At 34.6% G+C, this 25,351-nt stretch overlaps 1 protein-coding gene across 8 annotated transcripts in view; it reads right to left on the bottom strand.

The window, feature by feature from the left end:
* The window catches only part of LOC135635539 (uncharacterized), a 55,564-nt gene that overhangs the window by 11,455 nt on the left and 18,758 nt on the right, over positions 1 to 25,351 (bottom strand). For 6 of the 8 annotated variants that reach the window (XR_010495655.1, XM_065146669.1, XM_065146670.1 and 3 more), the window contains 5 exons: positions 13,513 to 13,640; positions 12,679 to 12,726; positions 10,480 to 10,610; positions 9,786 to 9,868; positions 5,059 to 5,162 (listed from right to left, as the gene is read on the bottom strand). Coding sequence is in view for 5 of the 8 variants with exons in the window: in XM_065146669.1 (XP_065002741.1) it covers positions 5,059 to 5,162; positions 9,786 to 9,868; positions 10,480 to 10,610; positions 12,679 to 12,726; positions 13,513 to 13,640 (494 nt within the window). In the remaining 3 variants the exon portion in view is untranslated. The remainder of the gene's footprint in view (positions 1 to 5,058; positions 5,163 to 9,785; positions 9,869 to 10,479; positions 10,611 to 12,678; positions 12,727 to 13,512; positions 13,641 to 25,351) is intronic. The other 2 variants (XR_010495657.1, XR_010495656.1) reach the window with 1 other exon arrangement.

Here is a 25,351-nt window from a genome sequence, read left to right as displayed (position 1 = left end):
GCGTTCGAATCCTATCCGCTATTCGCGCCTCGAAGGCTACAAAATTAGCATTGATTGCCACCAAATCTGTGATGTCAAGATCTCTCTTTTGTTGTCGGGTTAAAGACATGTATAGGTTGGGAGAAGTGATGGTCGAAAGGGTTGGTGGATGTAGGCTGCGGTTTAGGCTTGTTTTGTGGCTGTTTTGGGTGCAGTTTAAGGGTGTGGTTTGGTGGAGTTTTAGGGCTGTGGATGAAAGTTTTGGATCTGTGGTAGATGGCAACAAAAGTTTGATAGAAATCAGTGGAAGTTGCTGCAAGTATGTGCTGTCTTGTAAGAGCAGAATTGTCGTCGAAGAAACATCGGTTTCTTGACGAAATTTCCACCAAAAACTTGAGAGATTTGAGGAGGAATTAATAGCAAAATCTCAGTTTATATGACAGCAAGTATGCCCAATTTAATCAAGAAAATTTCGGCACTATAACAGCAAGGAACTTGATGCAAGTTGCAATGGCAGAATTCTCCTCGAAAAATTTCAGTGGTTTACGACGAAAATTTGCAGCAATACAAAATCGTTTTTAGAGTTGAATTCTTCAATAGATCAATCTTAGATGGAAGTCAAGAAATTTCGTTCAAAAAGGATTGTAAATAGATCGGTTAAGGCAATAATATGTGGCTGAAATTTTCTGCAGATTTTCAAGTATAGCATATTGGACGTAAAAGATCAGTGGTTTATATTGAGAATTTTTCAACAAAACTAAAGGGAAATCCACTGTTAGAAAGTGTCAAAGCTATCATAAAAATTTTGTAAAGATTTGGACAAAAAAAACATAGTAGGAAGATCAAACAAACTGTGCTATGCAGTTGAAATTTTACAATGTAGATTTTCAAGTATAGCAGCTTAAACATAAAAAATCAATGATTTATATTGAGAATTTTTTGACAAAACCAAAAGGAAATTTGCTGTTAGGAAGTGTCAAAGCTGTCATAAAAATTTCGTAGAGATTTGGAGAGAAAAAACATAGTAGCAAGATCAAACAATCTGTGCTATGCGGCTGGAATTTTGCAATGTATCTTTCGTCGTAGAGATGAAAACTTTGTGACGAAAAGTTTATACAGCAATTTTGGAACAATTTTTTTTAGGATTTTCGAATAAGGATAACTAAATTGCAACAACAGTAAGGTAGGAAACCAAAACCTGTTGCAATTTACGGAGAGATCAAAGGATGATCCGCAGTGGTGGAGATGACGACGAAATTTTGCAACGATCTTTTAAGCAATTGTGGGAATTGCTTTGGGCGGCTGTGAAGGGCTAATGGATGGCTATGGAAGGGCAGCGAGATGCCAAGAACGCTGCTCTGATGGCAGGTGTTAGAACCCTTGCAGATTCTAAACTTGGAGTTGATCTCTTTAGGGGATCGGCCTCCTTGGAACTCTATAGAGGTTCCTCCCTCCAAGTTGCTGCTCAAAGGCTGCAAAAAAGATTCATCTATTGCTTATCAAAAAAGGATGAATACATGACTATTTATAGGGTTTCTAAACCCTAACTCCTAATATGACTCCTAGTCAAGACTTCTACTCAATTAAGACTCCTACTCAAGACTCCTAATATACTACTCAAGACTCCTATTCCTTTACAACTCCTAATTCTTCTCTAAGAAATAACCTTCAAACCCAAGCCAGCCTCTTCACCTCTTTAATAGGGGTCGACTTAGGTAGATTTTACATGAATGCCCCTCTCAATTATGACTCTCCTAGCTAGAGTCCTAACATGCGTCCATCAACGTATTACCTCGTGCGAGATCATACGACAACTCCTCGCTGCTCGCTCGATCTATTGAGCTTTATAGAGTTGTTGTCTTGAGGTATCCCTCCTCAACATATGCGGGCTATTACACATGATTCTCCCTCTCGAGAACCGGGATTTATCCCTCTTGGATAGCTATCCCATTGGAACAACTTTTCTCTTCGCATCCTTCCCTTCGGAAGTTTCGACGACGACTATCCCCTTGGACTACCCTGCCTTGCTGAACAAACAGCAGACTATTCCGCCCCTACGAACACACTTGCTAAATTACAACTCTTCGCCAATACAACCCTCGCTATGCCCCTCAAGACCTAGCAACATGTTGAACTTACTGCACATTTTAGTCTTCTACGAACATATCTTTCTCATTCCAAAAAGAAAGTTTCGATGCTCCATGGCGCCTAGTTTTGATCGCCTTGGGATGGCTATGAACAATCCATCGTCCGTATACAAACCCTTGCATGATTACCGAATTCTTCAAGTTAGTAATTTCCTCACCTCTGTGAGCTTTGCACAACTCTTTCGATCACTAAGCAACCCATCCTACCTTACACGGTTTCATCTTTTGCCAAGCGCGCTGCTTGCCTTAAGCATCGTCAAGTTTGGTTGCCAATATTGAGTCGTAGCCCAAACTCAGCCATCCCAACCTTGTGTACTACGTGCTCTTCCCAACTTGCTTGTCCTCATGGTGCCTGTAGCGTGAAGGGTTAGTCATTCCTTTGAATGTCAATCTCGGATGCCCACTCCTCTGAGCAACTCCTTTCCTTACATTTCAATGTCTATTTCCCTTAAACGGTCATGCATGCTAGCTACCCTTAATATAACCCCGCTCGATCCCCCATGTTTGCATGCTAAGTGATTCTAAATGTGCTTGTCCCACTCTGATATCGTCTGTCATAGACTTAGCTGGTTTTGCCTAAGTCGTGCAACATTCTTACGTGTTTGTCAGCAAAGGGTCAACCTTCTTGAAACCTCTTATAGTCCCTTAAGGACCTGCAAAAGAAAAAACGGGTCAGAGAAAGCGTTTAACTCAAGATCCCACAAGCGGCTATTTTAACAAACACTTAATAGGTAATGCAAATTACAAATATAGAACTTGCAAGCTTTAAACGGTCGCGCAACAAAGGATCCAAGGTGGTTCGTCATAACCAGAAGTCACCACAAGTGCTCACATGATACCATGGTCTGCAGTACCGAACTGTACCGCCTGGTACGAGCAGTACGTACCGGTCCGACAGGTTGCCGGTACGCGAACTGCCTGTTACCAGTCCGAGTGCACTGTAGCAGTGCTACAGTCCTCGACACACCTGAGTGTACCGCTCGGTACACCTGGGTGTACCGCTCGATATACCGTACCGTACCAATACCGAGCCCAGGTCGAAATACCGGTACGGTACGGTATTACGAACCTTGCATGATACTACTGCAGAACAAGACAGCGAACCAACCTTAGATACTACCCCAAAGGCCCATCCAGCCATGTGCCACCGAGGTAGCTCTTGGGTGTTGTGTTGACTAATAGTCCACACCACTCAGTGAAACTAGAAAACCCCTAAAATGGCTACTTGGATAACTTGTTTCTAGACAGTTTTACCTCTACGTGATGACTGCACACAACCTACATTTATAAGCTTAAAACAACCACAAAAGTCAACCAAAATGGGACTGCCAAGCCTATTGCAAGCCCTCTACATGTGTAAAGTATGAACAAAACCGAAAGATACGGACATACATGAGCATTACATCGAACACCCTATTTACAGCTTCGTTTGTGATAAGTCATCGAGTAGACCAATAAATACCGCCCATTTTATATTGTTTTGGGTAGTACTACAATCCTTTCACTCTTAGAAAATAACTTACAAGACAAAACATTAGCCAATTTTATTTCCTACGTGTTCATCCTTGGGATTTTCTTCTCTCCTTATAACCTCTTCACTAAAATTAATCCTCCTATTTTCTTATAATCTTTATTTCATTAATTGGATAACATTCAATGTGCTTCAGACTACATTTGCCTAAGAAAAGCTTATTCATGTCTATCGAGAATTTCACTCTTGTTTAGTTCCTTTTTATATTTGAAATCCTTTTTAGCTAAAAAAATTAGTTGATAGATAATGTCATCATCAATCATTTAAAAAACGCTAGGCCCCAAAAGACGTCAAAGTCCCAAAATGACTAAGGCGCTCGAGCTAAGCGAGGCGCTCTAAAATATTAAAATATAAAAATATATAATATTATTAATCTAATAAATAAAGATTATTTTGTACAATAATTAATAATCTATTGTTAATAGTATATTATTTATTGTTAACAATAGTTAGAAGGAAACAGTATAACTATTAAAAGGGAAAAAAAATATCATCTAATGAAACCGATGGTAAGTCAAAACTCAAAAGAGAAGCAACGGATAACAGCCACGGCAATAGACAGCAACGACGACAATGGAGTCGCAGACAACAGGAGGTAGCGAACAGTGGCAGTGGAGTCACGGAGAGCAGCAAGCAACAACAACGGACAGCAGCAGCAGCGGTAACAACAACGGATAGCAACGACAAACAACGGTTAGCAACGAAAGCTAAGGAGACTCTGATCGACGATACAGGAAGACTCGAAGCCAGCGGGATAAATCGTCGACGATAGAGGTAGAGGGAGAAAACATCGGCGACGGATACAGAGGAAGAAATCGTCGACGACGAAGGTAGAGGGACAAAGCATACGCTAGGGTTGGGAGTCGAGGTCACACATAGGTTTTGAGGTAACTGCGTGCGTTAGTTGGTTCAATCGAACCAACTAACACATATTTAACCGAACCCAGTTGTCTTATATCAATCGGGTGCTCGCTCGAAGCGCCCGACGCCTGGCCTCGGGCGAGCGCCCAGGCGATGCCTTATTGAAGCACGTCGCCTAGCTCTTATATGAGTCACTCGAGCCTCGCCTTGCCTTGCTCGAGCGCCTTTATAAATCACTAGTCATCATCAAAAGAAATTTAAATTTTGCACACTAAGAGTTAAAGCAAATATTCAGATACATTTTTGTAAATATTTCATATTATCATAAATAATCCTCAAGAAAGGTAATAAATACATATAATTATTTTTAATGCATTTAATATCAAATCATTTGCAAGCAATAAATTGGCATTTAATGACTTAGTGAGTTAATTTATACAATTAAATGAAGCAGTCAAATCTTTAAGCTTTGAAATAGATTCAAAAACATTGTTTGCAAGTTGCAACCATAGTAGCAATATAATGATTTAGATAGTTTACCTCGTTGATTTCTGCGTTTGCTGTTCCAAGTAGTTTACGTGCACCATCTACTATAACAAAGTTCAAACCTAATCTTTCAGCAATATTGATTGCATTTGAACGGCCTGTAATAAAATATGTTAATGTTTTTCTTATTAATAGTGAACTTAATATACATCATCACTAGGTTAACCTACAAAGATGATCCATATAACCAATCATCATATAAGTGGTGTTCAACAGGTTAATATTATATTTATATCCTCTGACAGCTGGATATGGACACTTACTCTGTGCATGCAGAAAAAAGTGCCTTTCGGTTAGACGGAGGACCTGTGTGGAGAGGTTGGATGGCCAGGTTGGAATGAAATTTGGAATCTCGACACCCCTTAAAGTTCAAATCTTTCTTTGGAAAATGCTTTGGAATAAAGTACCCAATTCTGACCTTTTCTCTAGGTTTACACATGGCCAATATCCCCTTGTTCTGTCTACAAGAACTACACTAATTCCACCAAACATGTATTTTTTTATTTGCCCAAGAATACCGAAACCTGTTCCAACGAAGAACAAACATCACATTTGAACACCTTAATGGGTTGTGGCAAAGCTTGAGGAAGGACATGATATGACTAAGAAGGACATGATCCTACATGACTTAGAAGTTTAATTGCCAACTCCCAATCTGGATATTTAGTGTAATGATTCCTTTGGCTTAATTGTAATGATTCCTTATATCACAACCAGCTGGACAGACATTCCACTATCTGGTGTAAGGCTCTAGCTTTTACTACTGATTATGATAATAATCAGCTTGATACTTGGGGCAATCGAGGGTACCAGGTCCACCAACAGGATATTCAATCTAGTTCAGCTGAGTTCTCACTAGAATGTGATGGTTCCTTATCTCCATCTTTGGATTTTTGTAGGTACTGAATTCCTTCTAAGGGACAAAAGGGGGAATATAGTGGCTGCTGGATGTATTCCCTACAATAATGCAAAACAGGCAGAGTGCCAGTGCCATAATTGAGGGACTGAAATGGGCCAAGTAGAAGATCAGTCAAATTGAAATTCAAACTGATGCGTTGGAACTTGTTAAGATGTGCCAAGGATGTTCTCCTATTGGCATCTTAAATCTTTTGTTAGTGACATTAAGGAACATATCTGCAACATATATGCAATCAAATATGTTGCATGTCCATGCATATATGTTGCATTATATATGCAACATATATGCATCTTAAATCTTTTGTTAGTGAAATTAACAGTTACTTGATTGCAAATGCTAACCATGAACCAAGTTGGAAAGGGCTTTCATTGCATCATAAAGAATATCATATTTAAGGAGTATAAAGAAGATGAGCCTTTTATACTTTTCCTTTCTGGGTCTCTCTGCCTTCACTAGAACTATCATGTCCTTACTAATTATGTTGTTTTTGTCCATTGCAGTAATCTCAAAACAAAAGATAGGAGCTAGATATAATAGTAAGATATTAAGTCAAGCTACTCAAATAATAGCAAGATCTTATATGGAAATGCATTGATCCATAATTTGCTCCCTTGAAGCTGGGATTAGGCCAAAGACATTTGCATAGCCATATAGTTATTTAAACAAAGAAGTACTAGCTATAGTATTTAGAAGAAGTTAGTTTCTTATTCAATTTACACCCATGTCTTTCGGTTACATTAATTCTTGTTAAGCATATTTGAGATTCAATTAACACGCAAAGTTTGTTTTGCTGATCAGAAATTTCTTAGCAAAAAGCACAACTCTCTGTAACCAGTCAAATCTTATCTGTAAGAGTAATACTAGAATCTTAATTAAGTTAACACTCCTCTTATCTTTGCTTTTCTTGTGTTCCTCTCTTCCAACCTAGCACACAGCTTTATCTGAGGTTTCATGTCCAAATAATTAAGAAAACCGAATCTAATCCAGTTTCAGCTTCATCTTAGTTTTCCATCCTATCAAACAAGTAAACAAAAATTGCTGCATTTTCTCAACAATGTTAACCAATTTTACTTTAAGACCATGTAGCAATGTGTATTCTATATCAGTGTTTGCCGTACCGAATCGTACCGCCCGGTACGGGTGGTACGTACCGGTCCGACAGACCAGCGGTATGCGAACCGTCCGGTACCGGTCCGCACTGTAGCAGTACAGTGCACTGTAGCAGTACAGTATACAGTGCTACTGCAACAGTGCCTCGACCGATGATGGCAACGATGCCATGGAGTTGATCATCTCGTCTACACAGTTTGAGAGTATTGCATGAACCAAGGAGCAATATTTTACGATTGCCACCCAAGATTCAGATCATGAAGCTCGATGTGAAAGTTGGTTGTTCTTCTTTGAACAATAGTATGGTGATAGTTGATCATTCTTCTCCGAGCAATAGTATAATGATCGATCTTATGATACAAAGCAGTAGATTAGTGGCACAAATAAAAATTTCAGCATTCTCTATGCTCCGCACCAATACATGTCATAATCGTACTTGCCTCAGGAGCCGCCTCAAACATGTGTGGTTCATGATGATCAGACTACGACCATCACCACATTTATGCACCATTGGCTTATGGTATACAGTATATTATGTCATGAGATCAATTTCAGGATTGGGTTCATCAAACATATCAAATTGATATACAGATACATAGGAAGGATCAAAAACCTTGATCCATCGCCCATGGAGTCTCATTGTTCTTTTTGGTGGTAGAACCAGATATATCTATCGATCAATTGCTTGATTCATATGAATCTTAAAATTTAAAATTTTCTTAAATAATCAAACAATTCACATTATTTCTTTGTAGATAATTCAATATCAATAGAAGGAATATTCAGAATTTAGAATATTTTTGTTAAAATTATACTAAATTTATATTTATTTCCAACTTAAAAATCCTAATCTAATTTTAAAAAAAATGGGAGCTACTTCGACTATTTTTTCGTGTCATAAGTACCGCCCCACTGTATTGAGACATGGTATGTCGGCACAGAGCGATGCGTACCGTACCATCAGTCGACTGATATAGTGGTTCGGACCGGTAAGGCCAACCTTACATCAAACAATTACAAAGCAAATACAAATCCCTAAATTACCACAACAAAATATCCAGGTCTAACACTTTCTCCCATCAATATGGTTTGCCTATAGCTCATGATTCCATTAATGATCAATTGCTTGATTCATATGAATCTTAAAATTTAAAATTTTCTTAAATAATCAAACAATTCACATTATTTCTTTGTAGATAATTCAATATCAATAGAAGGAATATTCAGAATTTAGAATATTTTTGTTAAAATTATACTAAATTTATATTTATTTCCAACTTAAAAATCCTAATCTAATTTTAAAAAAAATGGGAGCTACTTCGACTATTTTTTCGTGTCATAAGTACCGCCCCACTGTATTGAGACATGGTATGTCGGCACAGAGCGATGCGTACCGTACCATCAGTCGACTGATATAGTGGTTCGGACCGGTAAGGCCAACCTTACATCAAACAATTACAAAGCAAATACAAATCCCTAAATTACCACAACAAAATATCCAGGTCTAACACTTTCTCCCATCAATATGGTTTGCCTATAGCTCATGATTCCATTAATGAATGTCCTATGGAAGATCTGAGTAAAATTTTGAGACAAATTTTCTACCTTCCATCAACCCTATGTATGTTGGAAAATCCTAGCAAAAGTCAGTATAATGCAAAAGAATAACACACCATGAATCTTGAAAATTTGGTGTGTAAGAAGATATCTCTTAGTGGTCAGAGTTTGACACTCATGCAATAAAGATATCAATTGCCTTAATAAAGCCTAAACAAAAGGCAAATGGTAAGTATCAATAGAGATTAGAGTCTGATGAAGCGCAAACAGGTACGAACTGCCCGTTTCAAGTGGTATGATGGTCATTGATAAAGGTAACCCTTCAATTTCCTTAATAAATCCTAAGAAATGGTAAGTATCAACAGATGTAAGAGTCTAATGAAGCACGAATGTCAAGTATCTTATGTAGACGATAGGTTAACAATTTTGGTCCTAGCAAAATTGTCTATCAGCAAATTAATTTCAGAAATAAATCAGCTTCAATTATTTACATCAAGAATGTTGAAGTTAATCGTTGATGTAATTATCCATTTTTGCATCTCCTTGGATTGTCATTTCTCTGAAAAGACAAGGCAGGCATTTCTCTATTATCTGTTCAATAAGTCTAGTGCCCCAGTGATAATTGATATATCAAGTTATCTGGCTTCTCAACTTTTCGTTTTAGAGATGTATTCATGCCATTTTGGGGGAAAAAAGTGAAGGATGCCCCTCTAATTTCCATTACGATGGGTGTACATTTCTTTACCATGTTAACTATTCCTTTCCTCGGTCCACCGGTACTCAGCATTTGGTGCCTTGTTTTATTTCTTTAAAATATTGCATACAACTTTCAAGTGTTTCCTATTAGTCTTGAGGTTTTTTTTTTTCATTTTTGGGTAGAAGAGAAGCCACTATAGTGCTCCTTTGCATGAGTCCATTTCAGATAATTGAAAATCATTAATAAGTCATGATTTAGAAACAAAAGGTCAGCAAATTTTAAAAAATGGACCCTTGATTAATTATCCTAAAAGCTTCTATTATTATATATAGTTGAGACTTGGCAAGCAAAAGGATCAATTAAAAAATTTTAAAGCTTTCACAGAAATGAACTCATAGAATAAATGAAATTGATGAATATCATGCGGGGAGAGAAAACCTGGCACTCCCCAGAGGATCTTATATGTTGGCTTTAAACTCAATTCATCAAATTCCACACATGCATTTTCAAATGCATCATTCCTGTAACATGAATTTTGCAAAATGACACTCAAAATTTAAAAAGTCGAAAAGCATTGCACATAAATATAACGTATCTAAAATATCATGAATTCATGCATAAATAGACGTTTTAGATCTTGACTCCTCTTATCATTTTCAGCTTCAGTCAAATTTGTGGAATTCAAGTTCCATCAGTTTTAGTAATTTGGGCTATTAAGTTCCAAGTTTTAGAGTACATTCCAGAAAGAAAATTGCAGCAGCAGTACAAAGGAGAAAAAGAAGGAAGGCTTCATCCTAAGGTATAAAGAGGAGGAGAAGAGGACAAACAAGGAAGATGGCCCTTTCTAAGTTCCAATTAATTAAACACTCAATTCCATCATGCTGCAGATAATGACAATGATTGTTTAACATAATGAAGCTGCTTTCAATGAAAGTCATATTAACTTTTAAGTGATGGGTAGTTGTAATACTACACATCATGACATCATAAAATGCAGAACTTGAGATTGTCACCACCATGATGGCTTTAACATGTGAAAATCCTCATCTCATAGATGTCCTTTATATACATTAATCTACAATACTCCTATCTAAATGTGATTATTTTATCTTTCAAGAAGTTTTATACAAACCTGTACTTCAGCATTTTAAGTTCTCCATGATGTGTTGTAGCTATAGTTAGAAAAGACCCAGTTTCAGCAAAAGATTCTAGAATTGACATTCCTAAAGCTGCTCCTTCAAGTGGATTAGTCCCAGCACCAACCTAAACAATGAAATGAATTAGTTATCATAAGGAACACCAACTGATGGTATTGTATAAACTAATATCAGAGTCAACAGTTGGTAAACTGTAAAATACAGAACCTGTAGCTGCAGACTGACCGTCGAACCCTCAAACCCAATTGCAGTGAGCCGAACTAAACCAGCCTTAATTGATTAATAGCCAAACTGAACCAGACATTTTCAATCATGCAATAAGGGCCCATCTCTTCAAGTCTGCCTGAAAGCAATGTTGCAAGGGAAGAAGAAATGTTGAGTACTGGGCCCCCCTCCCTTTCTATTATATGTCCATTTCTTCCCCAGCTTTTTCTATTTTCTTTTCCATCAACATATGGTGGTCTACCAGCATACTGCACCACTTTGACCAGACTTACATACAATTCTATTGTCCCCTACATACAATGTGGGACTAAATTGGCAACTAGGATGTCTCAACATGTGCACACAAGTAATGACAGGCATCACATATGAATATATTGAAGCATGCCAATAAAACAGCTTGCACTAATGGGACCCAAACCAAGCATCTGGACTTAGTTATGAAAGTAAATACTGTGATAATAGTTGCCCGTCCTGATGGGCTCCATAACAAGCATCAAGACATAGGCCTGTAACTATGTAGTTCTCGATCACAAACAACATAGTGTACTTTAAAGTTTAAACCAAAAAATAATAGTCATTTAAATACAATATAAGAGTCTTCAAGCTTATACATAAGGATAAAAAATTGATTACTTGGAATGTGGTCTTAAAGAACAGAGGGGCATTAAATAACCGAGAACAATTATAGGACATAAAGCCCAAAATCCATATTATGTACCTATATTTCTGGTATCTATAAATAGAAGATAGTTCCTTGCAAACCAAATATTGTATGAACACAAGTCTAACAGATACAGCTCATTTTCACTATCACCAGCATGTGCTATGCATTGCATGAAGTATCTAAGTCGATTCACGCGAAATAACTTAACCACATGTTTAACCTTAGGATTCCTTAAAGAATCTGGTTTTGTAACTCTTACTGATAAGTTATTTTTGCAAACTTAAATTTGCTTCGAAAAAAAGAAAAGAAAGAAAAAAATAAAGGACAACAAGTCGTCTACAAGGCTAACCAACATTTTGCAGAGATCAGAAACAAAATTAGCATGGATATTCAGCCTTCAAATTTGCATGACAACTGTCTTCGCTGTGTTTCACTTTAGGTTAAGATGAAAATCCCATCATCTTGTACTTTAATACAAGAATATCAATTCCATAGATCAGATGACCAAGTTAAAAAGCTTCAAAGCTGACCAGTTAAGAAAACCAAAAAGAAGAGTGCACTACATTGTCAGGTCTTGAGGTACTAAAGATAAAAAAAACAAAAGATATCCATCATTTTGTTTGTGATTTTCTATCCCAAATTATTCACTTAGTGGCCATAATTTAATTTCCACTTCCAAAAACAAAAACAGAAAAGGATATTTGATGAGCACAAAATGTCTATAGGAAGAAGATACCTCACAATAGCCAAAACAAGAGCCTCAGATTGGCCAGGAGGAATAGGAAATCAACCACATGAAGTTGAAGTAAACATAGCAACAATTGCTCAGATAAAGACCACTCAGAAGCAACAAGGTCATATTGGTGATCAGTCTAGATATTCTGCAACATGTAGAAAATTATTCCTTTGTTTCAAGTTGGACGCATATCAGCCAATGGCGATAACATTTATAGAAAAGTGTAACATATAAACAACACACTGAAAGGAATCTTTCCAGATAACTAAAAGAGAAAAAAATGCACGTGCATAAACATGGTCTTTATGGCAAGTGCATCAATCCTTTAGATTTAAACAATCTTTGATGATTTTTGGTACACATCTTATAACAATATCATGAGGCAATATTAAGTCCTGGTATGAAACATGATGTTGATAACTTGACAAAAAATGATCCATGAAATACACATATACGTAAGATTAAACGAGAACCTTTATCCTCATAAGGAAAATTAATTCCGAAAAAAGTAACATATAGTTAAAAGTGAATTTGGCATATGGTGCTTACTTCATCCAAGAGAACCAACGACTTATGTGTCGATTGTGAACGAATAGCCTGGCAAAAGGATACACATACAAGAGGAAAGAGTTTTAACTCCAAAGAAATATTTTAGAATATTGAACATACCAGAAGGACTCTTAAAAAACTTATTATTTTCTTGAAACAAAAATAATACCTTATATTACATTTCACCATAATGAAAGCCACAAACAAACTTCAAATGCCTAAGTTTCTCTCGAACCATGGTTTGAATATTTTTATATTGTGTCTAAACAAATTCGACACAAAAAAGCATCAAACAAGCTGCAAAAATTACTATGGATTTCATCTAATTTTTTTTAAGTTACAGCTCCAAACCATTCAAAATGTGGGTATTTGTGAAATTTTCCAATGATATTAGAATTTTCCATGTTCACTGGTTAGTCTTTGGAAAACAAAAGCTTTAGCAACACCCAAGTTACAAACACTAATAAGACCATGTTTGAAAAATGTGTCCTTATGTTTTGTGTTTTTCCTTCTCTTATATTTTGTTAGTATTCCCTATCTTTTTGGGACTCTTTATTTTCTGAGTAATACCTTAAAATCAAACATACTAAATGATGAAGTCATCCCCAACAATGACATTTTTTTCTTGTAACACTTGATTTGAGCCTTCTAATCTGAGCCTTTTAAATTATACGTCAAGGCTAAAGGTGTTATTTTGTGTTGCCTTGGGATTTACTATATGAGAACTATCGAGTTGTGTAAATGAAACTTCGAGTACAACGGAAGACTAACTAATCAGATAACGTATTCTTCAAACTAATATATTATTGTTGATATTAAAATCAATAAACTTACGCCAATTTGTCTCAGATGGCCAGAGAAGGTTGACAATGATTGGGTCAAAGATTGCTCATCTCCAATATCGGCATATATTCCATCAAACCAAGGAATTTTAACTGGCTCAGAAGCTAGAACATACAGACCTGCAATACACAAAAGTTTACTGTTTGAATTTTAAAATAAAAAAAAGCTCCATAATTTCTTGAAACAAAATTATTGTGAATCAAATAGAGAAAATGCCAAATAAATTGAACTATATATCTTTCTTCATAACAAAAAGGAAACAATTATCAACCAATATAAGGAACCTTTGTTCAATAATTTCATGATTATATACTAAAAAATGAAGAGAATTCCTTAAATTGAAAAGCATTTTGTGCTGATAGAAGCTGAATTTACACATTTCAGAGACAAGAACATGTCAGATGTCAGACTAAAAGATTGAAAGAAACACAAAAAAACTATTTAGTCTATAAAGTAGTTAAAATTACAAAAATCTAACTTAATGTAGGTATATCACTGATACTCTGAGATGAAAATAACACCATGCTTCAACTACAATTAATAATAATATAATAATTACACTATTACAGTTTGACTGTTAGGAAAGTCTGCTTAACTAGACGTTTTATAGTCCACAGTTCACACATAATGACAATTCTTTCTTTAACTAGACAATTCTTTCCTTGGCTGACCTAATTTTCCTTTAAACTATTTGCCAAACCACGTGCATAGAGAGTAATATTTCTCTCTATTTGCTGTACACATAATGACAAATCTCTATCATGAGTAGAAAGTTGATTTAATTGCCCTACCCATGCCAGGATGTTAATAAATAACACATACTACTGTCCGAGCAGGATCAAAAGCATCCGCCTTATTGGGAAGAATGTAACAGGTTATCAAACTACCCTTAGCACAAAATTGAGTTCTTTGCATGAAAGAATTACTTCAACCAAAAAGGGACCTATAACTTCACGCCAAGCAGTTTATGTACTATTTTACCGTAGGTATTTATCTAGCTATAGATCCTTTAGATTCAACATCAACTGTGTTTCAACCTCAGATCACTTAGTCATTTGCTAATATGTATATACTCTCTAGTCACTCCCCCACTCAGATGGAAAGAGATGCTAAGTGATAGCCACTGTTTTGAGAAGCAATGTCACATAGGTACTAGCCAATCATCTAAAGTGGTTCTTATGGTCTACAAAGTAATTAGGGATTTGATGATGAGATTGTGTACCATAGTGTTGCCTAATGTATATGTATATGTATATGTATGTGTGTGTGTGTGTGTGTATATATATATCTGTGTGTGTGTGTGTGTGCACGTGTATATATATGTGTGTATATGTATATGTATATGTATATATATATATATATATATATATATATATATATATTTTTTTTTTTTTATGTATGTATGTATATATGTATATGTGTATATATTTATATATGTATGTATATGTGTATATATATGTATATATTTATATATGTATATATATATATATATATATATATATATATGTATGTATGTACATATATATGTGCACATATATGTACACATATATACATATATATGTGTGTGTGTGTTTGTGGGTGTGTGTGTGTGTGTGTGTGTGTGTAATATACATATATTACACACATGCATATGCATGAAAACAAACAGAGATCAAAAGATCGATAGACATAGATAATAACTATAAAGATAGGCAAATATAATACAAAAATTCATAGAATATATACACAGACATGTATGTTTATATAGAAAGAGAGGGAAAAAGAACGGGAGTTGAACTAATATCCTATTTGAAGGATTGTAATAGACATACTAATCAAATGAAAACGTTATGCTGTCAAAACTGCTAAACTTTGCATCTAATTTCGTGCATAGATTGATTTTGACACTATAATTCAATTTGGAGCTGCCAAAGTTGATATTATGCTAGCAATAGTTCTTCTAAATATGGACATACATATATTGGTCAGGTGAAAATAAAAACCAGCACAAAAGTCTATGGTAATTAACCATCTTTCGTTCTAAAGAAAATAAGATAAAACCAAGGTTCGTCGTACCACCTGATATAGTATGATACGAGCGATACATATCACTCTGCCCGACAATCAATATGCAAACCAGCTCATATCAAACAACACGTCCCAGGTGGGGGTGTACTATGTACTACCCAGCACATCCCCTATATCGAGCAAAATGGTCGAAACTCGATCATTATCATTGGATTTTGATAGTACCAGATCAATGGCTCAAATCAAGGCTGGTCCAACAATCAATTTGACCATTGGACACATTTTTTAGGCTAGATATACCCTTTCAAACATCCCTCCCTCCCCTCTTTCACTCCCTCTCACTCAAACTCTTCCCCCCCCCCTCTCTCTTACTCTTTCAGTCTCTTTCTCAATTAAGCTTCGTAATTGGTGATCAGAGCCTTCCATCCGAGGGACATCATTCAAAGGCATCATTTGGTGGAAGATCTCTTCAATTAAAAGGTATTTATGCTCTTTCAATGTTTTAGTAATATTTAAACATATTTAGATCCAAATTAGTGTCTTATTATGAATATTTATGGTTGATCAATGTATTTCTCTTGATATTAGAGCTAACTTTCTCTAACAGCATCTAGTTAATGGTTATTAGTGTCTTACTGTTTAGTTTAGACATAATTAGGGCCATTACCTTACTTTTGGGGCCAAATCAGGGGGTAATTAGCCTAATCACATTATGTCAAGGTTTAGTGTGCCTCTCTAAAAAAAGGCTCAATTAGGTTTATTATCTTCTTTTAGATAAATTTAAGGGTAATAAGGTCTAATCACATCTTCCTAACATATGATTAGTGTGCTTCTCTTAAGTTTAGTAACAATTAGGGTCCTTAGCTAATTTTTAGGCCTAATTATAGGAAATAGTTAGTTGTTTCATCATGAATTTAGTTTTTCTTTAAAGTTTATTTCTTGTATTTAATATGAATAAAGTGTAATTAGATGATTCTATTGTCATTTTTCATACCTTAAGATCCAATTATGATTCTTTTCATGTATTTAATATGATGATTAATGTGTAATTAGAGTCAATTAGTGTTATTTTGTTACCTTTATGATGAATTTTGGTTTAATTAGGTCTAATCGTATCTTCCTAACACATGATTAGTGTGTTTAAGTCCATTAGCTAACTTTTAGGTCCAATTTGGGGGTAACTAGGTCTAATATAACTAATAATTAGTTGTTTCATTATGCATTTAGTTCTTTTTTTAAAGTTAATTTCTTGTATTTAATAAGAATAAAGTAAAATTAGATGATTCTATTGTCAATTTAATACCTTAATACCCAATTAGGTTTCTATTGTGATGATTAATGACTGATTAGCACCAATTAGTTATATTTTGTCACTTTTAAGGCCAATTTGAGCAATTAAGCCTAATCACATCCGTTTAGTGTGTTTCTCTTAAGTTTAGGCATAATTAGGGTCATTAGCAAACCTTTAGGCCCAATTTGGGATAATTAGGCCTAATTACAGCTTATAATTAGCTGTTTCATTATGAATTTAGTTGTTTTCTAAAATTTATTTCTTGTATTTAATATGATGATTATAGTCTAATGACTATAATTAGAGTCAATGAGTGATCATGCAAAATCACACCTTATTCAATTGATAAGGCTTGGGATCATGCTCGTCGTTTGGAGATGTCTTCATTGACAGTGTATTCATTGTGATTACATCAATTTAGGTGGAGGAACAACACATCTGAAGCAACATTTAGGTAGCGAGTGTCCCAACATTGCAAAATGGACCAAGGTTCCATTAGAGGTCAGAAGAGATTTCCAACAAACCTTGCAATAGGCAAAGGTTGATGCAACCTAGAAGTAGGTAGAACAACAAGAACAATATATGTGGGCTACAAGAACAGATCTATGATCAACATAAGGGTCATGACAATGATGTCAACCCAGACCTTGCAACTGGCATTCGTGCTTCATTAGAGTACCATGAGACATCGACCGAGTGACTCACATTGGAAGCAACATCGATCAGCTGACTCACAATGAGAGCATAGTAGTGGTAGTGGCATTGGACCATAGGGACTCGACTGCCCCTTTCTCATCAATTAGGCAGGATTGGTAGCATGAGGCAGGGTGGCCTGTGAGGTTTCATAAGAGGTATTGGCAAGAGGTGAGCACCTAAAGTTGTCGACATTGAGTCGTAGACCTATCCACCACAATCAGCAAAACATCTACGGATTGACAATGTATAAAAAAAGAAAAAGAAGTGAGATATTAGCAAAACCATTACCAAGTAGTTCAACTTTATAAGATTTCAGCACATACAACCCAAGGTCCATATTATCATAATATAGTATCATCAATTCAGAAGGCTAGCATGGGCATCCATCCTCTTACGCCAAAGAAAATACATGTCGTTTATCTAGATGAGGACATGACAAAACTCAAAGAGAGGATATGGTATCTTTTTTCTAATCAAATGGTGGCTACAATTTAAAGCAAAGTTATCAAAACCGAATCAAATATCAACCTGATCAAGGCTTAGATCACTAGATCATTGGTTGAATCGATGGATCAACAGGCCAAATCGCATACTTAATATTTAAAAAAATAAAAAAAAAAATATATGTAAGTTAAAAATATAAAATATATGAATAATATTATAAAATAAATCTATAATACAAAAAAATAAGCATATTGAGAGGATAAAATAATGATAAATATAATGGAATCCTCTTTTATTTTGTTATTATCAATAAAAAGACTTAAATACCTTTATTTGATGGTGAATAAAAATTCAGAACATCATCATTTTAGAATATGTATTCTTATTTTTATAATTATATGCCCTTAAATGCACTAGTACAAGTTCGAACTTGTAACCTTTCAAAAACACCACAACTATGCAAGAGTTACACATCTTAATATTTTTTTAAAGTATCTCAATGCAAGACAAGGATAAATCCTGTAAGTAACTAAACAATCCTCTCAAGGACCTCAAAAAGTCTAATAAATCTTGGGCTTAACTTTCCTTTCTTTCCAAATCTTACAACGCCTTTGGAAGAGGAGACCTTCAAGAACACAAAATCCCCAACTTGAATACAAATTCCCAAATCTTACAACGCCACCATCGTTGCGTCATATCCATGATACATTTCATGTTTCAATGCTCAGAAACTATATACCTGATCTCTCTCATATCATTAAGTATGAGCCGATTGTGATCGATAAAAACTTGTCTTATGTGGAAGAACACACTCAAATTATTGATAAGAAGGAAAACATTCTAAAGAATCGGGTCATCCATCTAGTTAAAGTAATCTGGAGGCATCATTTTAAGGAGGAAACAACCTGTGAGCCAGAGGAGGAAATGAAGAAAGCTTATCCTCATCTTTTCATCGATAGAGGTATGATAAATTTAGATGACTAAAATTTTCTTTTAAGAGGGGACAGTGTAACATCCCTTATTTCTAAATTTTCGCATAAGGATGTAATTATAATGTTAGTACCCATTTTGAATTCTACAGAAGAGCCTAAATATAAATATGAGAACCTATTTATAAAATCTAAAGACCTATTTGTAAAAATCTGAGGACCTATTTGTAAACTCAGAGGACCTAATCATAAATATAAATAATACAAGGACTAAACTTCAAAAAAAAAAAAATCCACAGCCTAAGCCTCTCTGCCTTCGTTCCTAAGGAACCTGATAAGGCAGCCTATGTTGGAGAAGAGAGGAAGATAAAAAGAAGAAAAAAAAAAGAGAAAATTTGGGGCTTAGGGTCTTTTTGCTCAAATCTTCTTATTTGGGATCAAAAATTCTTAAAGGTAAGTGTTCTAACCCCATCCTACAGTAATCTTGATCCTTGATTTTATCTCAATTCTGTAAAATTCGAAAGATATTAGCTTTACACATAATTTCTCTCTTGTTTAGGAATAAAACTATGAATCTGGAATTTTTTAAAATTTTGACCTAACTGCTTTATCCTAGCCATAACTTTCTGCACCGAACTCTGATTTGGGAAAAACTAAATTCATCCAAAAATAAACTCATAGATCTTTCTGTTGATACCAAGATTGGCAAATTTGGAGTCTAAATGCCTATCCAAACTTTTATTTCAATTGACCCTATAAAATCTGTAAAACTGAGAATGTATGTTCCGACCTTTCGGTATTCTTTTACTTATAACTCTCTGTTAAAGAATCCAATTATGGTAAAACCTGTTTCATAAGAAATTAGACTTATAGATCTTCCTTTTCATACCTGATATGAAAGATTTGAAACACAAATGCCTATTGAAACATCTGTTTTAATCAACTTTGTAAATTGTACAAAACATATAGGATGTTCTCTGACCTTTGGTTACTAAACCGTTTATAACTCCTTGCTGGAAACTCTAATTCATACTAAACATAATTTATCTAAAACTAGTTTGATATATCTTTCAAATGACACATATTTTGAGCAAATTGGAGCATAATTGGTTATTCAAATAATTCATAAAATGTGTCTTTCAAATTCTACAAGAATTAAGTTTTTGTCAATTTTGCCTATTCTTGTTTTTGGAAATTGATTTTAGCTAAAATCATTTCTTCAATTGAGTTTTATATTATTGCTTTGAATTCTTGTATGCTCATTCTTAAATTATTTACACACCTGAATCTATTATATAAAGTATACGTTTGCATCGTATTATTTCGTATAGGCACATGTATGTTTCGTTGTTTCGCATGTGTTTATGATATGTGCTAATCTTATTGTTCATAATGTCATTTTGTAATATGATGTTTGTGGGATACTGTGAACCTTTGCCAGAAATGGTAAAGGGAGTTATGCTTAGAGCCTTCGATGCTCTGCCAGCCCCCTATGACTTCACTCAGATGTGGGTGGATGGAGCTCCCAAACGTAGGAGACTTATGTTTGGTGGTTATCCAGAAATGGATGGATCATATTATGTGTAATCTCACTTCACTCTCTATGTTTTTGGTATGATATTCAAACATTGCTTATGTGTTTTTATATATGCTTTGGATAAGAATGAAATACATGCAACATCAAATATGACATAAAAGATTATGTTTGTTATTTGTTCACTTGATATGCTCCGAAATGTTTTGTATATGCTTATAAACATTCTTACACCTTTAATATGCGTTCAAATGCTTATTATGTCATTTCATACGTGCCTAAATGCTTTTTATAACAATGATATGCTCCAATTAATCTCTACTCTATTGTTATGAACAAAACATGTTTCGAATGAAAAGACATTGTAATCCTGCATTCGATGAGTGGCTATCTATGAACTCTTGTATCCCTGCCTTGCATTTTGATACTCTGTTTGTTTAAAATTGTCCTCTTTTGTCTTGGATATGTTAGTCGCTTGCTGAGCTTCGTATCTCACTCCGTTGCTATATAAATTTTTTAAGTTAGCTTATCACTCACCGAGATGTTTGAATTATGTTGAATTAGTGAAAAGCTAGAAGATTTTGGGCAAATCTTTATTGGTTGATATGTTTTTGTTGTATAAGTGTATAAGTACACTTTGCATCTAATGAAATGTTGATGGTAAATCTGAACTAATATGCTTTGTAAAAGTTTAAAAGACCTCTCATATTTAGGATTCTGGAATGTTAAGTATAATTTGAATAATGATATGAACTTGTAGTAAACATTAGTTTTGTGATTGTATAGATTCCCACACTTATGGATCTATGATGTGGTTATTGTTTTGTTGAGTTGGTTTCGGATTTTATGAATCATCGAGTGATGTGGTGTATGATTGTAAAATGCACAAGTTTTATGGATACGATTGATGTTTGACTATTTTTCCGTGTCCTCAAATATTAGTTTGGATCCTAGATTGGATTGGATTGTTAATGAAATTTAATATTATCGATTTAAGATTAGTTTACGTCTCCTGAATTCGGGGGGGAGCATGACAGAGGTGGTATCAGAGCATATCAATGGCAAATGAAACATTTCAAAACATATCAATGGCGTATGAAATGTTTCGGAGAATATCAATGACATATAAAACATTTCAAAGCATATCAATGGCGTATGAAATGTTTCGAAGCATATTAATGGCATATGAAACATTTCGAAGCATATCAATGGCGTATGAAATGTTTCGAAGCATATCAATGGCATATGAAACATTTCGAAGCATATCAATGGCGTATGAAATGTTTCAAAGCATATCAACGGCATATAAAACATTTCAGAGCATATCAATGGCGTATGAAATGTTTCAGAGCATATTAATAGCATATGAAACATTTCAGAGCATATTAAATGTTTCGGTGCATATCAATGGCATATGAAATATTTCATATTTTGGGCAAGTCTTGTTGGTTGATATAATGTGGTTGTTGTATAAGTATATTTTGTATGTAATGAAATATTGTCGATGAATCTGAATTTATGTATCATGTAAAAGTTTTAAAAGACCTCTCACGTTTAGAATTTTGGAATGTTAAATTTAGTTTACGATGATATGAACTTGTGGTAAATGGTTGGAGTTCTGATTGTACAAATTCTTACACTTGTGGATTTATAAGTGTGATTAATGTTTTGTTAATTGGCTTAGGTTTTCATAAAATTTTGAGTGATGTGGTATATGATTATAAACTGCACAGATTTTATGGATGTAAATGATACTTGAATGTTTCTCAATGTCCTCAAATGTTAGTTTGGATCCTAGGTTGGATTGTTAATGAAATTTTAATATTATTGATTTACGACAGGGTCACACCTCCTGAATGTGATAATTCGGGAGGCAAAAACTTATTTAAAGCATTACTATGGGTACTTTGGTCTTTTAAAATTAAAAATGATCTTATTAGTGAACTGAACTGGTTAAAGGTTTGGTGCATGGTTTTCCTTATCTAACCAATCAATTCATCCCAATATGATTTGCAAGATCCTGCCTAATCTAAAAAAGGTTGTGGGGCATGTAGCTTCACAAACGGTGACATCGAGTGGAAGTGAACATAATTGGTCAACATTTGCTTTGATTCACACTAAGGTCCACAACTAGTTGTCATATAAATGGTTGGAGAAGCTTGTATATGTGCACTACAACATGTGTCTAAGACTACAATTTACTGAGCCCGATAAGGAACCGAAGGAGCCAAAATCTTGGTCCCTTTGACCTCTTGAGACAAACCTTCCGATAGGATATTAGTTGACCCATTCTGGCGTACCAACGGTACATACCAATACGTACCATACCAAGCATAGCTCAATACGCCGATGCAAACCGGTATTCAAAACCCTGGTTTAATGTATATATGGACATCAATGCCTGATTTTTAAGTATATTTTGTAGTGAAAAGGTTTGGTCCTCCAGTACAATAAGCCTAAATGTGCTAGCAAACTTAAGTATAAGGCTAAGCCATGGCAATAAACATGTATATAGTGATTAGACGAGACTTTCACATTGTAATAGGCCTTAAGTGATTCTCAAGACCTGAATGAATTTGATTATGTTTAAAGTTAATGAGTTTGAAGTTTAAACATCATATATGTAGAGGATAACAAATTGATTTATTTATAGTTAGAGTAATGGATAATTAAGTGGAGATGAAAAATCAAAAAGGAATACTACACTAAAAATGTTAAGTAACATAAGTAAGATTCAAAGATCAAATTAGACAGAAACTCTTTATTTTTGTCAATCCAAATTAGGCTTATATTAAGTTATATCAACCCTAAGATTCTATTAAGAAAAAAAGAAAATAAAAATTGAGATGAGGCCTAATGGGATTGAACCTAAGACCTCTTGGCGGCCCCTTAAGCAGCTCAAAAACCACCACCTCTCTATTTCCTAGATATGACCTAGGATTTTAGTTAAGCTTTAGACTGATATTTTTGGTTACTTTTGAGTATCCTAGAATTCAATTTAATCTCTAATTTTTGGATATGTTTTGTATGAATCTGTTATGATTCTAAGGCTTCTAATATTGCTTTAATATAAGATCAATACATAGAGTTATGCGTTTTCCAAGCCGAAGAACTCAATATCCCCTGTTTTCATGAAAGGGTTTTGTTCAAGCTGATTTGACACCCACAGTGATACGATTAGCCCCTGTTTTAATCATGTCTTAAAAGGATCTCTTAAGGTTCTGTAGGCTTTGAAAGTAAGTGAATATCATCTTTTTACGCCAAGATAAAAAATTTATAAGTTTAGTAGCCTCAATCCAGTTTCAACAAAACAAAATAGGTGATGATGGTTGAATTGGGAGGGTAGTTTAACCTCCAAACGATTTTGTTTTGAGCTAAAATTTTGTGTATATTTAGTTTTATGTCTCCTGAGTTCCTGTAAAATTTTATGATACTCTAAGATGGTTTAATCAGTTTAGTAGCGAAGCAAGAATTCTTCATAGAATTGTGTAGTTCTTTAATTGGTTGCAACTAGGTCGTTTGATTATAAGTTGAATTATTGGCAAATTGATAGTAGATTTTAGGTGAATTTACAGCTTTGGTATAGCCCAATTCAAAATAAATTCTACCAAAATTTTACTACAAATCACTATTTATATTAAGAGTTATAAACAAGGATTTGAATACCGTACTGTTTGGTACGGGCGATACATAACGATCCATAAGCAGACCGGCACGCAAACCACCCACTATCGAGCGATATCAGGTATTTGGCCCCGTATCGAGTGTACCAGGTAGTACCGATCGAAATTTCAACAATTACCGACCAATACCGATCGATTTTGATCGTTATCGATTTATATCGATTTTCAAACGATCAATTTGAACATTGAAAGCATTCTAAAGGGTTTTTAAATTCTTTCCTTCCCTCTCTTTCAATCTATTTCATTCTCACACACTCTTAAACCCTCTTAAACTCATTTTTACTCACAATCTCTCTCTTATTCTCACATTTTCATGCTCCTAAACTCAACAGAGCAACAATTTATGGATTAGATCAAATTTAGGAGACTAATTTGGGAGGATTAAGAGGAAGAACTTTTTAATCAAAAGGTATGATACGTAGTAGATCAGTAACGAAAGTAAAAGTCCTGACATTCATCAATACATGTATCAGGAGCCGTCACGGACATATGTGATTCACGATGATCAACCTATAACCATCACCACATTGATTCACCAATGGCATACGGTGTCTCGATACACTGTGTCGTGAGATCAATTTCAGGATTGGGTCCAACAAATATATCATATTGATATAAAGATATATAGGATCGAGGACCCCGATTCACCACCCGTGGAGGCCCGTCGTTCGTTTTAGTAGTAGAATTAGATATATTTGCACATGTGATTATTTAATTCATTTGAATATTAAAGTTTAAGTTGTATACAAAACAATCTAACAATTCAAATAATTTTTCTGTAGATAATTCAATATTAACGGAAGGACGATCTAGAATGGACTGAAATTGCGAACCTTGCATAAGGCCACTCCTTAAAGATAGAAAAAGACATGTGGCACTATTCTTACCTAATTTATATTAGTTATGCTAAAACTATAGTAAGTATAAGCTTAATTTATTATAAAATAGTGGTCATATATTTTAGAAATTATCTTTTAAATAAGATGAATGTCATGAGTTAACTATAAACATGATGTTAATGTATAAATTGCATAATAAGATATATGAATTACAATACAAACGTATTGCATGCATGTATAGGTGATAACATTCAATGTGGAAGTTGACTCGTAATTTGAGCACAATCTTATTCGATAGGGTGATTCCTGACCCAAATCCAGAAATGAATGAGTCAATTATTATCTTGATGCAACAAAATTGGAACCAAGAGCGCTATTTATTGTGATTTAATACTTAGTGAGCCAGA

The sequence above is a fragment of the Musa acuminata genome, chromosome BXJ3-4 (assembly GCF_036884655.1).
Source record: "Musa acuminata AAA Group cultivar baxijiao chromosome BXJ3-4, Cavendish_Baxijiao_AAA, whole genome shotgun sequence".
Taxonomy (NCBI): Eukaryota; Viridiplantae; Streptophyta; class Magnoliopsida; order Zingiberales; family Musaceae; genus Musa; species Musa acuminata.
This window is presented reverse-complemented; position numbering and strand designations above follow the sequence as displayed.